The following is a 16,375-nucleotide window of genomic DNA, read 5'->3' on the forward strand; positions in this document are numbered from 1 at the left end:
AAAAGTTATAGAACAGTATGAACAGTTTAGTACCCTTTACATACGCAACCCAGTTATACCTGCATTAAAAGATCTTGCAAAGTACACAAGAAATTGGTAAAAGTGGTGACCTTGGGGAGATGAAGATCACTTGGTAATAACTGTGAATTTCTGTTCATTTAACATAAAAAGCCCAGGCCAAGATAGATAGAGCTTCCTTATTATTTCCCAGTGAATAATGAAAGTGGATACTTTTCTAGTCCACATTTTCATGGAAAATAAATTGATTGATTTTATCTGCAGAATAAATTCATTTTTGAAAAACGTGTTAAGTATAAAATACTTACCCACTTAGCAATTGGACACCCATGAGAGCTTTTTCCTTCTTTTCCCGTATACACTACAATTTCTATCCTTACTGCGTTTCCTTTTTGACCATACCTGAGTACAAAACACAGTGAAGGGAAAATAATTGCAATTAATTGCGATATACCCTCTTAACATCTTAAGGTACAGAAGATACAGACTTACAGAAGTACAGAAACCCAACACCCTGTTTGTTAAAATTTACATTTGTTAAAAATTTTCTTTTGTGTGGCAGATATTTTTATTTGTTATCCCATTCTGTTTACTTATCCTTAAAGATCACTCGTTTAAAACATGGACTGGCATAAGGAATATAAAAGCAGTGTTGTTGGAGGTAATTTTAATATTTCTACCATTATACAACGATATAAAAACAAGTATTTCTGGATTTAACAAAGACAGCCTTGCTTTGTGAGTGTCTTGTGGAGGGCCCAAAGGCTCAAGTGTTGAGTGACTCAGCAGGGACACCAGGACACTATTCTCTTCCTGGGCCCTAAGAAACATCCGACTTGTACTCCTGAAGGCTTTCCATTTACTTCTCATTTGTTCCCAGAGACAGTCTCTCTGCATTGAGTCAGGTGCACAATAATGAATGATTTTAACAGGGAAGGGTATTTCCTCACCTATTCTCCATGATTTCCCTGACAGCAGCAACACTTGGTCCTGCCCCAAGGTGTGTATAATATGGGCCTTTGTCTTTTTGTATAACTCGATCTGTGGAAGGAATAAGATTATTAGACCCAAAGCTTTACAGAATTGCATAGGGGCAAGGAGGAGCTATTTTTATTAATTTTTTTTTCAATTCAGAACAATTTATCTTGACAAGGTTTTGGTGAACTTTAATAACTAAAATCTAGGACAATAGGCCCTAGAATTTAACTTGTTCCTTTCTTTCAGCGCCTAACTATTCCATTCTTCCTCTAAGCATCAGAGGAGGAAAAAAAAATTTTAAGATGTGGGTCATATTACTTCTCCTATCTCCTGCTTTAAAAGAAATTTATTAATAATTGAGGTGCAAAATTAAAGGTTATCTAAGAGCAATACATCTTTGAAAGCTTGGCCTCAGAATCCTATTAAAATTGAGCCCAGCAACTGCACTACTAAGAGTTTATTCTACTATACACTCACATAATTATATATTTGTAATGCAAATGTATACAGGAATGTTACTTGTCACAGTTATTTGTAATATCAAAAAAGAAAGAGAAACACACTTAGCATCTGTCACTAAATGATAGGCTGAATAAATTAAGGGATGTTTATATAGTGGAAAACAATAAAACTATTAAACGAATATTTACAAACATTGGGCGCCTGGGTGGCTCAGCTGGTTAAATGTCTGCCTTCAGCTCAGGTCATGATCTCAGGGTCCTGAAACAGAGCCTGGGTCAGGCTCCCTGCTCAGTGGGGAGTCTGTTTCCTCCCTCTCCCTTTGACCCCGCCCCCTGCTCACACTCTCTCTTAAATAAATAAATAAAAATAAAAAAAAAAACAGTATTTACAAACATGGAAAAACCTGAGATTTCATTAAATTTTTAAAAAAGCAAATTGCAAAAATAGTATATTTTAAAAAACCTAAATTTTATAAAACTGCAAGCAAAATTAAAAGCAGTAATACCATTAATTCATATAAAAAACTCTAACAGAGGTTTTCTCTCTAGAGAATTGTCCTTCAAGAAGACATTTTCATCATGTACTATCTGAAATTTTTTTTTTTAGTATTATTATTATTTAAAGATTTTAACTTTAAGCAATCTCTACACCCAATGTGGAGCTCAAAATTACAAACCCGAGATCAACAGTTGCATGCTCTAGTGACTGAGCCAGCCAGGAGCCCCTGTACTATTCGAAATTTTATGTCTGTGAATTTGTTATTTCTCAAAAACAGTATTTTTTAACTTGACCTCTTAGAATCATGTCTAACTAGAATCGCGGAGTAATGCATTTCTAGCCATGGTGCACCTATACCAAAAGGTCATTATTTAACCATTTTGATTGGATATCAGATAAAATATAGGATTACTTCTGTGGCCTCCTAAGATACAATGAGCAGATTTTAACTTACTACTGATGATCTAGAGCAGTGGTTCTTAGCCAGGGGCGATTTTTCCTGAGTGGACGTTTGCTGAACATTTTTGGTTGTTACAACTGCGCAGAGGTGTGTGTGTGTGTGTGTGTTACTGGAATCTGGTGGGTAGAGGCCACGGATGCCACTTAACAGGCTAGGATGCAGAGGACAGTCCCCCCACGTCAAAGAATTATCCTATCTAAAATGCCAACAGTGCTCAAACTGAGAAACCATGATCCGGAGGGGAATCACTCTTAGTTTGCTATAACACAATACTTCCACGGAAATCTCTTTTTAATATTAAGGATTGCATTTATTTATTTTATTTTAGAGAGAGAGTGAGTGTGTGCGGGGCGAGGGGCAGAGGGAGAAAATATCAAGCAGACTTCAGATCAAGACCTGAGCCAGTCCCGTAACTGACTGAGCCACCTAGGGGCCCCTCCATGGAAATCTTTTACTCTTAGATATGATCGTTCCACTTGGGATGATTTCTGAGTGGGTCTGCTTTTTGGGTTTGTTGTTGTTGTTGTTTCAAAGTAGGCTCCCTTCCCAGCGTGGAGCCCAACATGGGGCTTGAACTCATGACTCCAATTCAAGACCTAAGCTGAAATAGTCGGATGCTTAACTGACTGAGCCAACCAGGCACCCCTAGTTTTCTGTTTTTCCCATTTCTACACAATGAGCACAATAACCTCACATGTAATGATTATAGGAAAACATAATGATTATAGGAAAACATGTGACAATGTATAAAATAATCACAGGTCCACTGCAGATGCTCAGTTAAGTGCCTCGAAGTCTCAACTGCTACACGGTGACTAGTTACTGTGTAATGCATAAGGAAAGAGTCCTGAAATTAGACAATCATTCTACTGACATTATGCACACAGTAAGATTACACTAGCTCAGGTATATACCTTTTAATGGCATTTTAAATTTGAGATCTTTTTTCCATGTGTAATGATATTCAGAAAAACACTGTCCCTTTCTTAATTCAGATTTTCAAAACAAGAGGAAGGAGGCTACAAACATAGGCTCTGAAGTTGAGACTGCTGTCTTTGAATTCCAGTTTAATCATTTACTAGCTGTGACCTTTCCTGTGACTTAGTTTCCTAACTTGTAAATTGGAGATAACACATCTTCACTTTATAGGCATGCTCTGAATATAACAAGTCAAGGTCATGGCACAGTATCAGACTCCCAGTAAAATATCTGGAATAGGGATCATCATTACTATACTCTTCTGTCCCTGCTCCAAGAAGCTCTCATTCAACCAGTTCAACCCCACTCAACACTGTCACCCTTTTCAGCTTATGAGATCCTTCTAAAAAGAGCCTATCCCCGGGGCCTGGCACATGGTAGGCTGTGAAAACTGCGTTGAAAGAGGAGTAGAGAAATGGAAGGATTGATCTCAGAGTATCAAATGTACTTTAGATAATCAAGAGCAAAAAGTCATTGCTACACTTCACTATTTTTTCTACTGTGGTTAAAAAAAAAAAAATCTAAATGATATAGTTTATCCCTTCAAGCAATCATTTACCCATTCTGGAATGTACTAATGAACCACCTACTTCAGGCAAAAAACACTTCCTTAGTTCAGGGCCAATCTGAAATCTTTGTGATTTGGGGTTATATTTTAAGATTTTTTTTTAATAAGACTGTTTTAATAATTAAACCTATTTGGGTTCAAAATAGGTTATTTCACAAATTCTCTCCTCATAAGTTGTAATAATGAGGGCATCAAGCAGCCTTACAAACTTTAATGACACAATCTATTTAATCTCCCTATTACAGCTACATTAGAGTAAACTAATTCTTCTTTTATTTGAACACTTACATGAAATTTGACCATAGACAGTGACTAATCACTACAGGGTTCAAATTCAGCTTTCATGTGTTTCAAATACTGAGCAGATTTCTCATAAGGCCTGCCTATGAATCGTTAGTTCAGCAAGATTGTCTCAGGGCCTTTAACACATCGATAAAAATTCTAATTATTAGTTCCTGGATGTTCTCTTTCAATGACTCCTAAGGCACAAAATATGTATCAGTCATAAACTCCATAAATCAGCTATTTGCACATACCTACTTGTTTCTTTATAGGGAATCAATATTATACAACAATTTCATATTTTAAAATTTCAGAAGGTTTACAAATTCTTCGATGGCCAAGACTGGATTTTCATTTGTAGGGACATCCTTTGTATCACAGAGCAGAAAAAGGCACCAGGGATTGAAAAAGAAACAAACCCGTTCCAGTTCTTGAACGGGGTGGCAATTATAGATACTTTTTATAGTTATTTGTTAAGCTGCACATATGTTTTACATTCTGTGTATGTATATCTCACAATAAAACATTTTTTAAACAAAATGCTTATAGGTTGAAATTCTTTTAAACATAGGAAGAATAAACTCTAATAGAGTATTAAAGAAATTCATTCTTACGATATGCACAATAAATAACTTAGGAGACATTAAGCCAAGAGAAATCAGCAAATTTTCCACTTGGGAAAGATTCCAAATTATAAGTTATATTTAACAATTATTTGAGCAAAATCAATAAAGGTCCAACAGAAAAATGGGTATAGAATTCAGTCCAATTTCGCCAGAATACGAATGGGGCAAAAATGCGACATATAAAAGACTACCCAAAATTTGATAAGGTCATGATGAGGCAATTAATGGAGGTAAACAAAGAACACACACACACACACACAGACTCGGGCACACGTGCACACACTTACCAAGACAGTTGCAGGTTGGCAATTCAGAATCTTTCGTGGTGGACACCAGGTTTTTTGTAGGATTGGTAAAGAAGTTCATGGCATAATCATTAAAACTTTTCTGCGCACTGTCTACTGGGTAAAATTCTGATGCTCCAACACTAGATGAACACACGTCCTCTTCACTCTTGGTAGAAACCACTGTAATTCCACCCGAACATACTACATTGACATTCCTGAGAATTTGTGCTGGGTCTGGTAAGGGGCTTTCATGAGAGATACCAGGCAACGTTGGCAGTTTCTGATGCACGAGCTGGTCTTTAACATCCCGCTGGAACTGTGTTTGGTCATCGCTGGCCATTACATTAGCACACTGGTTAGTCGGAGAGGAGGGCTGGAGTAAAGGATGAGCTTTCTGATTGACATTCACTGTTGGCTGTACCTGAGAATTATAAACTTTTTCTGTAAACGCCTGCCCATTGGATTCTGTTTTTAACTGGCATAATGGGAGAGAATCCAACAGTTCAACCTTCATGTTTCTTTCCTGTGCTAATTCGGGATAATAACGCTCAAATTTTATTTGAGTGAGTGGAGGAAATAATTTTTTGTGTTCTAATGCTGAACTCTTTTGAGTCACTGGTTTCCATACTTTGGTTAGGGGAGGAATTTTTCCCAACAGAATGGGAAAATCGTGTGGACCAAACTGACCAAATCTTTGAAACTTAGATGCTATCCAAATGTCATGTAACTTACTATACTCATATGACAACTGTTCTTGCTTTTTCTGGTCATTTTCTTGACAACTTATGACTACAGGCTTCTTTTTCCGCCGATCTCTTGATGGGGTAGCTCTTGTCTTTTTCTGTGTTGTGTTCTTTTGCTTTGTCAACGATGAGCTATGATTATTTTGTACACTGGAAGGTGGTTTCTGTTGTATTGCGACCTTCTCCTGACCACATTTTTGCTGTACATTACATGCAGCAAGGCTTGTTGGTGTATTTTCAAACTTTTTGTCCTCTTGTTTTATATAATTGAATTTAATTATTGATGCAAGTTGTGTTAACTGTGTTGCAACGTCTTCCTCTATTTTGCTATGTATTGTATTTAGACACGACGGATCATCTTTTAAGTCTATCTTTTTACTGCTGGTCAGTGACTGGTTACAATACCCCAATTTATCACTTGTTGGGGGCAACTGATGCAAATTCTTAGAACTATCAGAAGTAATTCTACCTTGAGCAACATTTTTATTGGTGTCAATTTTAGATGAATTTGAATTTGGTATGAAAAGAGATATTGAATTTGTGACTTTTGAATATTCCTGTGACTTTGTAGGTGCCTGGTTAGCAGCTGAGCTGTTGTGTGACTTGGAAATGTTTTGGCCATTGAATACCACCGTGTTGCATGAACTCTGCTTTTCCAAAGATGGATAGTGATGAAGGCTTTCTGGCTCCCCTTGTAAGTTTGGGTCTTGGAGGTCTTTTCTTACAGAATAGAGGATAGCTTTACAGCTATTAAGCAAACTCGCTGTTCTGTGTTCTGTTTCTTCATCCTTCTCTGACTTTGATGGTGAGGAATTTTCTGATGGGGCTTCTGACAGTTGGGTCAGAGCTTCTATGGCCACCACTTGCTCCAGTGTTAATCTCCTATCTTTCATTAGGGATAGAAGACTTGGTTGAACTGGAGATCCATCCTTTGGTTCTTTACTTGGTATATTTTCTAGAGATTTGGGTTGATTACTTTCATTGTGTGTACTAGTATGACTATTTAAGTTGAAAGTTGCAGGATCTGGAAAAGACTTGCAGTTAAACCCAGATTTCTGGAAGACTGAAACATTATTTCTCCCCTTGAGATGATCACAGCTCGCAGTAGTGGCAATGGAACTCATGGCATTGTGGTTGGCAGTGTCTTTCAGGAATTTATGGGAGTTGTTTTCAAATGCCTTGCCAAATTCTTCAATATTGAATTTTTTAAAAGACACATTTGTTTCGGTTGGTAAATAGTGTACATTTTTAATGCCGTTTCTTACAGTTTGTGCAAACAATTTCTGAGGCTCAATTAAGTCAGTAAGTAGGACTTTTTTCCTGTCATCTTCAGAATTTTTTAATTTGTCAGCTTCTGTCACAATTGCCTTAAATTCGCCTTTGACATGATCGGTTAAATGTGATTTCTTGTTTTGCGTCCACTTCTCCACTTCAATACCTGTCATACTTTCTTCATTTTTAGTTACATTTTCAAGGGGAGGTGGGTTTAATTCCAATCTCTGTTCCCCCCCATAGCTCCTCCTGTATTCCATGGATTCTGACTTGGGGCCATTTACTGATTTGTTGACAAAATCTGCCTACAAAATAAACACAGAAATACCTTATATTATCTATACAAATATTGGAATAAGAGCCAGAGGAACTTTATGATTTAACATGAACTAAATGTAAAGTCCCTGAAAAAAATATTACTTTTGCTTTTTATGTTTTCAATAAAATACCAAAAGGGCTGTGTAAGGAAAAAGAAAAAAAAAATTGGAAGTACAAATATCATTAACTCATACCTGTTAATATTTTGGTATATTTATTTGTTTTTCAAAAAAAAATTTTTTTTTTTTTTTGAGACAGCGAGCAAGGAAGTGCAAGCAGGGGCGGGGGGCGGTTGGTAGGGTTGTGAAGGTCAGAAGGAGAGAAAGAATCTTAAGCAGGCTCCACACTCAGTGCAGAGCAGAGACCGATGCAGGTCCGATCTCATGACCCTGAGATCATGACCTGAGCCAAAATCAAGAGTTTGGACGCTTAACTAAAGCCACGCAGGTGCCCCTCCAAATAAATCTTTAAAATATTTTTACATTAGTACCATTCGATGGGTAATAACTCTTATCTTAATGCAAACTGTACTGAAATACAAAATACACACATAAAAGTGTACAAATTCTAAGTACATAGTTTAATGAATTTTCACAAATGAACCCCCATGTGGCCAGATTCCAGCCAAGAAACTCCCATCTTGTCATCATTCTACTACCAAAGGGTAACCATTATTTTGACATCTATCATGGATTTCTTTTGCTTATTTTCCAAACTTTACATAACTGACTTCCTTTCACTCAAAATTACATTTGTGATTCATCCCCATTGCAGTCCATTGATTCTTACTATTGTATAGTAATTCACTGAATGATATTTATTGATTCTACTATAGATGGACATTTGAGTTATTTTTGGTTGTATACCACTATAAATATTACTGTTATATATACATTGGGTGGAGTGGAAGTGCTGGGTTATCAAGTGTGTGCGTATGCATATGTTAACTTCGGGTTTAGTAGATAGGCCAAATAATTGTCTAAAGTGGTTATAAACATACACTCCCATGAGTAATTATGATAGCTCTAACTGTTGTACACTCTTATTAGCAGTTAGTATTTTCTGTCTTTTCACTTAAGCCATTGTGTTTAGTGGGAATAATATAATCCCTTCAAAAAAAATTTTAGATGAAATGCCCATAAAATAAGATTAATCATTTTACCATTTAAAATTGTACAATTCAGTGATTTTTAAACATATTTACAACGTTATGCAATAATCACCCTTATCTAATTCCAGAACATTTTCATCACCCCTAAAAGAAACCTTGTACCCATTAAGCAATCGCTCTCTATTTCCCCTACTAATCCCTATTTTTAAAACCCAACAGCTCATCCAAAATTACAACATAGGAATTGAGACAGTAGGGGCATTTCCAACTGTTGTCAGGAGCGAATTTAGTAAAGATAACCTCCACCTCCTAATCTTCAGTATAGCTCTGGACATTCTATTCAATGCCTCAGGGAGAGAAAAATTTAAGATTAGGAGACTTCCTAGTGAATGAAGTGACATACCCGAGTCCATAGAAAAACCAGGAATACCGACTGAAAAACTAAGTCAAAGTTCAGAAGAGCTATAAAATATGCAAGCATTACCCAACTGCATAATTAAACATTAAACAATCTTTTCTTTCACATTAAACAATCTTAGTAGAAATAAACTATATTTAATTTCTTGAGCAGGGTACACAGGTTACACAGATTATGTTCAGTTTGCCAAAATTCATTAACGTATATAATTATCATACATACATTTTCTTTATGTATATTACATTTCAGTAGTAACTTAAAAAAATCTGAAAAAACTCAATTCTTAACGTAGAGGGTAATAAATTAACAGACAGACTTGAAAATATTTAACAATTTATTATTAAAATGATGGCATGTCTAAGCAGTGGAGAAAAGTAACAATTTCTTAGTAATAACAAAGGGGAAATTTGACCCCCATCTCATAATATGAAATAAAAATTCCAGATATGTTAATAATTTAAATATTTAAAAATAAGAAAATATAGAAAGCCGGGAAAATATTCCCAAGAAAGAGTAAAAAGTGAGAGGCCATAAAGGAAAGAATGTATTTTTTAATATGTATTTTCACTACATATAATATGAACAATTTTTGAAGCAAAGGCACCATAATATAGTTCTTTACAAACTGCTGATAACAATCTACAAGTTCCAATACCAATTTAGTGCTTTGTAACAAGTGCTTTTTCTTAATGGAATAGTACAGAAAAATACAAATGCACTACATTTAGTAAAAATAACTATTACAACATAAATCTTTTTTTTAAATTTTTATTTAAGTAATTTCTACACCCAATGTGGGGCTTGACCTCAGAACCCCACAATCAAGAGTCGGATGCTCTTCCAACTGAGCTACCACAGCAACCCTACAATGTAAATCTTTTATGTAATGTGTTTGTATATGTCTGTGCACTGAATCAGAATGTAAAATGTATTTATTTCTTCATATATATAGTTGTCAAAAAAGGCAGGAAAAATATCGCCATTAAAAAAAATAAAAAGTCAAAGGATAGTCTAGGAAAATATTCAAACTACATGTAAATAGTTACTATTCTTAATGTAAAAGAGCTTCCACAATCAACAAGAAAAGGTAAATGACTTGACAGAAGAGTGAGAAATAGACAGGAATATGTACTTTGCTTAAGTGGAAATCCACAGGATCAAAAGCTGTTGACTTTCCTAGAAGACAAGCAAATGAAAATAAATGCAACTTTTTAATCCACCCAAATGACAAAACTAAAAATGTAGAAATGTATGTAAGCAAATTATAATGCAATGTAACATTTATACTAGGGAAAGTATGAAATAAACAAACTCCTATTCATATTGTGAAACAATGTACAGCCATTACTTGGATGTATCAATCTAGTGATTGCATGGCAAGAGAGCCTAAATAATAAGATGCTGAAAGCTGGTAGGTAAAATGTTAATACCAGTTACCACTGGGAAACAAAAGTGAGGAAAAGAGAAGTTTTGTTTGTTTTACTTGATGCTTTTAATTTTACAAATATGGATATCTAAGACACAAGGACGTACATATTCCTCTACAGAGGACCCTGAGAACATTTTAAGATTTATGTGCTGCAAACACAGAACATTCTCATTAACTAATGGGCTTAATTAAAAACTGACCTTTATCATTCAGTTATATCTCATATAACTTTTTGTTTCTAGAGAGAGGGAGACGGTGGGAAGGGGGGTAGAGGGAATCTTCATTCAGCAGGCTCCACACCCAGCACGAAGCATGATGTGGGCTCGATCTCATCACCCTGAGTTCATGACCTGAGCTGAATCAAGAGCCAGACGCTTAACCGACTGAGCCACCCAGGTGCCCCTATATCTCATGACTGTTTTACAAACTCAGGGTTTAAAAACACGGGGTCAATAAATACATGAGAACATGGTCTACACAATGCCAACTACTAAACCTAACCTTTAAGAAAACAATTTGATAGATTACGTTTCAGTAGGGGCTAGTAAGATGTTCTCTGTTCTCTGAAATCAGCTGGAACTCTTACAAGTACATACTATTAAATGTGATTATACGTGTATCCATGTATGTGCACTGAGAAAATGGTTACTCTTAGTTTCACTTGCTGTTCATAGTGAAACTGAGTGGCCAGAACAAACATTCAGCTACTGGGGAAAAACAAAAAATTCAAGTTCATGTCATCTCAAAAGTGCATCAACAAAACAGATGAATTGTATGGTGTAAATATAGGATATCTCAATAAAGTTCTTAAAAAAAAAGATGAGTGAAAAAGAAACTTGAAAAAGATATAATAACACTGCCTTATGTTTAAAAGGTACATCTAAATAATGTGTAAACATGTTTATTTTTAAACATAAGTGTGGAAAATAAACCAATCTAATTTCTGTAACTGGTTTATCTTTTCTTTTTTTTTTTTTAAGATTTTATTTATTTATTTGACCGAGAGAGAGGGTGGGGTACACAAGCAGGGGGAGCAGGCAGAGGGAGAGGAGAAGCAGGCTCCCCGCTGAGCAAGGAGTCAGGATGTGGGGCTCGATCCCAGGACCCTGGGATCATGACCAGAGCAGAAGGCAGATGTTTAACCAACTGAGCCACCCAGGCGCCCCTATTACTGGTTAATCTTGAACACTAAATGGGGAAAGAGCAATCCTTTGGAGTTGTCTGATCCAGGGGATGCCATGTAGCCTGAACTTTAGTGTCCTCCTTTTTTAAGGGTCATCTAGATTGTGATGGGGATTCAATGAGACCATATGACCAAAGTTGTTAGCCCAGTGAAGATGAGGCATCACTAAGAGAGAACACTAACAATTTCATTATAATAGTTATAATCCAAAGAATGTTAGTTATATTATAATATACAGTCCTTACTGCAAGAACTCATTTGATCTTCACTACAACTGAGATGGACACTGTAAAAAGGTGCTCAATTTTAAGAAAAATGCAATTAAAAATGGTCCAGATAACATTTTTCATTTATCAGAATAGCAAACATCAAAATGTTTGAACACCCAAGCCCTTGGGAAAGTTGTGGGGATATATACTCTCATATAATGTTAGTGGAGTGCAAAGCGGTATCATCCCTATGGAGAACGATTTGGCAATAACTATCAAAATTACAAATTCAACCTCTCCTTTGATACAGCATTTTCACTTCTGAGAATTTATCCTACTTCTACCTGCACTTAATGGTATGTTCTGACAGCTTTGTATATTTTAAGAAGTAACCGATAATACCCGAATATCCACCTGTAGCAGACTAATTCAACTGTGTTATCTACATAATACCTCGCAGCTATAAAAAAGAAAGAAAAGAAATTCCATTCCTAATAGGCAGATGTCCAGGATATATTACGTTAAAAAAAAAAAAAAAAGAGGATCTAGAACTGTACCATTTTTTAAATTTTAATAAAAAGTATAGGGAATTAATATATATATTCATATTTGCAAAAAGAAACTTCAGAAGAATACAAATGAAACTAATAGGAGTGGTGAGTAGGAAGAGGTCAAGAACAATACAGGAGCTTGGGAACCGTTAAACCCAGATCTGAACAAATACTGTTGCTTTTTAAAATATACTTCCTTTAGATTTAAACCAAAAGTGAAGCAGTCTATGGGAAGATTTCTAGCATACAGTAAGTGAAAAAAGCTAAAAAGTTTCTGTAGTACCAAATTACAAACAAATTAGAGCAGAAAGATAGGATGTGGAGTACATACACATTTGCTAATATTCAGGGAGGCTATGCCCGATTCTCCACACTTGTTGCATAGAAATTGTACTCAGTAGAATACTGGTGAGTGTTTAACAATCAGATTGGGAACTGAGAGGGAAGAAACAGTTTTTTTCGGTACATAGGCCAATTTCTGTGGTGTCAATACCTCCACCACGGTGGGCTGTAAATGATCAGTAAGACACGTGAGCCAGCCTTAGGAAGAAATGCACATCATTACTGACCTGAAAGGAGCCCACTCCAACCTACCAGAGTGTACAAACCCAAACCACTTCGTGAACAGGCTCCACTGACTACATTATGAATGTTTATTTTTTAATGAAGATTTCCTGGACATTTAATCTGCTTAGGTGGAGTGCATTCCCAAATACCCATTTTGAATCTCAAAATATTTGTTAACATCTACCTCTCTGAAGAGATGCCAACTCTCTGAAGGAAGTGAAGTGTTTCACAAAAAATTGGCTGTTTTACTCCCTCAAGCGCCATATATTCTCTGAGGACCCAAACTCATGCCACCTGCCCACCGGTGTCTCCTCTCCGTCCTCTATCACCCCAAAAGTGTTCAAAGGTACCATTTAAGGACAGTAATTCAAATTGTCCCACTTCTCTGCGTTGCTTACTCTATACCAGGCACAAGACTATACGTTGCTCAGGGCCCCTCTTATCCCTTCTGAACCAACAGGAATGTTGATCACCTTAGATCAGATCTGGGTCCAATAGTTACCAAACACCCTGTTTTCTCATTTCTCCACATTCCTATCATAGTGATACTGACACCCACTCCTGAATGAGCTCAAATGGCATTGAGCAAAGTGGTATTTTATTCTGAAATGACTATGCCCTTTGGACAGAATCTGACGTCTCCTCTCCCAACACTCACATTCCATACATGCTGTATTTCCTGTATCAAGAAACAGCTGCTCAGATCACATGGAAAAGTCTTTCAAAGCATGTACAGAGACATGGTCCACAAGACTATATGATCAGGCAGGCAGATCAATGTTTCTCAACCTGCCTTTAGGGTTTTTTTTGCTTTCCTCTTTCACCCCCCCACCAATCGTCTTTTAAAACATGTTTTCCCTAATAGCTCTCCCCAGGAAATTTTAATTTCACAGATATAGTATGTATCTGTTTATGTACTGTGGTCCCATCATTGTATCTAAGATTATTTTTACCCTCTCCCAGCAATCAAGAACCGGTCTTAAGGAATTAAAAAAACTAACGCGTAGAAGGGGCGCCTGGGTGGTTCAGTCGGTTAAGGGCGTGTGACTCTTGATTTCGGCTCAGGTTATGATCTCAGGGTTGTGAGCTGGATGGAGCCCCACGAGAGCCCCACGTTGGGCTCCTGGGTTCTGAGCTGACAATGGAGTCTGCTTCTCTCTCTCCTGCTGCCCCTCCCCCCACTAGCTTGCACGCTCACTCTCTCTCTCAAATAAATAAAAAAGCCTAAAAAAAAGAAAAAGAAAACTAACATGTAGAAGGCAAGGAGCAACCCACAAAGTATTTATACCTGAAGTGACACCCTCAGGACCTATGTTCTCAACCTGAAAATTAAGTGTTTGGAGAAAAAATTCAGGAGAACCACTGGTGGCTCCATTCCTGTTAACTTTAAGGTGATGTAATCATGCCGGATACGGTATTTGACCTCGCACATTCCCACAGAAGCATGGAGGTCAGCCCCTGCTCTGCACAACTGCTTTCGAACAAACCCAAATCGAAATCAAAAGAAAGATAAACCAGCCATTCACCAAAGCTAAAATAAACACTAAACACACACACACACACACACACACACACACACACACACACACACACACAAATCCTTCTTCAACGGGATTCAATTTTTACCATAACTTCTTTGGGGCATAAAAAGAAGACACCTACCCCACCACATTTTGTAGCCCTAATAATTGAGCTTTGCCTCTGTTCCATTTTCTCCAGTTTGCCTACAGCCACCCTGTAAGATGTTCAAAGTTCATGGAAAGGCAGGAGAAGGTGGGGTCTAACGGACTGAGTCTGTACTCATCCCCACTTGTCCTACCTTGGTGCCATTAAGCCTTATGTCTCTTCCACGCCTGGGCTGAATAGAGGCCATCCCAGAGACTCTGAAAATTCCTTTTCCACTTCGATCCACCACATCCAGACTTCTTTTCTATTCTAATTTTTTACTCCTCTCCCAACAAAAACTCCACCCTCATTTGGCCACAGGGTATCAGAATGGGGGGGGGATGGGGCAGAGGAGGGGAAGCATATTATTAGAGGGAGAGACAATTCTATTTAATCCAAAAACATCTAAATTGTAGATTGGTTCTGAATGTATACGAAACTGACCCAAGAATGAAACCTCCCTTAGTCCCAGGTGTCCTTGTTCCTGCAGTCTTCCTCTGGAGCTCCGAGCCAGTGCAATGTATGCCAAGTCAAAAAGACTAACAACCTTTCAGACTCCAAATTTGCCTCAAGCTCTCATCCTATCAAATTCCCTCCTCATTCAAGTATCTTAAATGCCTACCCCAAGGTTCTGTGTGAGCCCTCGATTGTCAAATTCCATCATTCCTTAACCTGCTCTTTTGTAGACCTGAAAGGAGAGTCTCAGCTGAAACTGTAAAATCTAGGTGTCCCTGGGAGCTCCACATTTCTGTGCCTCTGTCCCCAGGCTGGAGGCGTGTCCCCCTGAGCCTACAACTTAGAGGATTCCAAAGCCAAACCCACTGCCTGTTCATTCTTCACCGTTTTCATGAACAGTCTTCCCCATGCTTAAAGTGAATAACCAACTCTGTGTCCAATGCAGTTTATTCTTTATACTTTTCGTGTATCTTCATATATTTTCAGAATGGGGGCTTTATTGGAAGCAGACAAACTTTGGCTACTTTTCCCTGCTCCGTCACTTACCAACCAAGTGGCAGAGAGTGAGGCTTTGCTCTCTGAAGCCTCTTTGAGCCTCAGTTTCCCTAAGATATATCAGGACTAGTAATAGCATTCACTGAACCAGTTTATTGTCAGGATGAAATGAAACAATGCATTTACACATATTGTTGGACCTTACTATGTGTGGAAATGAACTATTTAGGGGAAAAACATCTATTAGGTAGTTCTTTGATACATGTCCTTCAACATATAGCAAAAACCTACTAACTCCAGTCTCAAGTCAACAATTAAGAAAAAATATTTATTCATAGCTATTATTCATGTGTTGAGCACGGAATACTTGCCAGGCATCATCATTAATGTTTTATAGGAATTATCTCCTTGCTTTTCCTACTAAGTATAGTATTAGTATTTCCATTCTTCTGATGAGGTTTAGAAAGGTTAAGTAACTAGGCAAAGTCAAATCAATACTCTTAGAGCCAGAATCAAACCAGAGGTCTCTCCCAAGGCACTCCTCTTTAAGTAATAATTAACATTTACGACGAATTCCATCAGTTACTAATATTTAGTAATGTTTACTGACCTAAGATTACCGTAGATGCTTAAAACTTAGAAGAACAACTCAATTCCTCTGGTTGTTTCTTTTCCTGGATTGTGTGAATTATTGTTTTTCTGAACCCACTGGCCTACTTTCATTCACCTGTTTTTGAGTTTTGTAACAATACTGCATTGCTATTCAAAATATTCTCTCCCTTTGTGCAAATTCAGTATATG

General features: G+C 37.1%; 1 protein-coding gene across 1 annotated transcript in view; it reads right to left on the reverse strand.

Moving 5' to 3' along the window:
• The window catches only part of TET1 (tet methylcytosine dioxygenase 1), a 112,755-nt gene that overhangs the window by 40,899 nt on the left and 55,481 nt on the right, over positions 1-16,375 (reverse strand). Inside the window, exons 3-5 of the mRNA XM_008695954.2 lie at positions 5,158-7,477; positions 969-1,059; positions 327-420 (exon numbers count right to left, since the gene is read on the reverse strand). Of these exons, the coding sequence (XP_008694176.2) occupies positions 327-420; positions 969-1,059; positions 5,158-7,477 (2,505 nt within the window). The remainder of the gene's footprint in view (positions 1-326; positions 421-968; positions 1,060-5,157; positions 7,478-16,375) is intronic.

This window comes from Ursus maritimus, unplaced genomic scaffold (genome assembly GCF_017311325.1).
Source record: "Ursus maritimus isolate PB19 unplaced genomic scaffold, ASM1731132v1 scaffold_7, whole genome shotgun sequence".
NCBI lineage: Eukaryota > Metazoa > Chordata > Mammalia > Carnivora > Ursidae > Ursus > Ursus maritimus.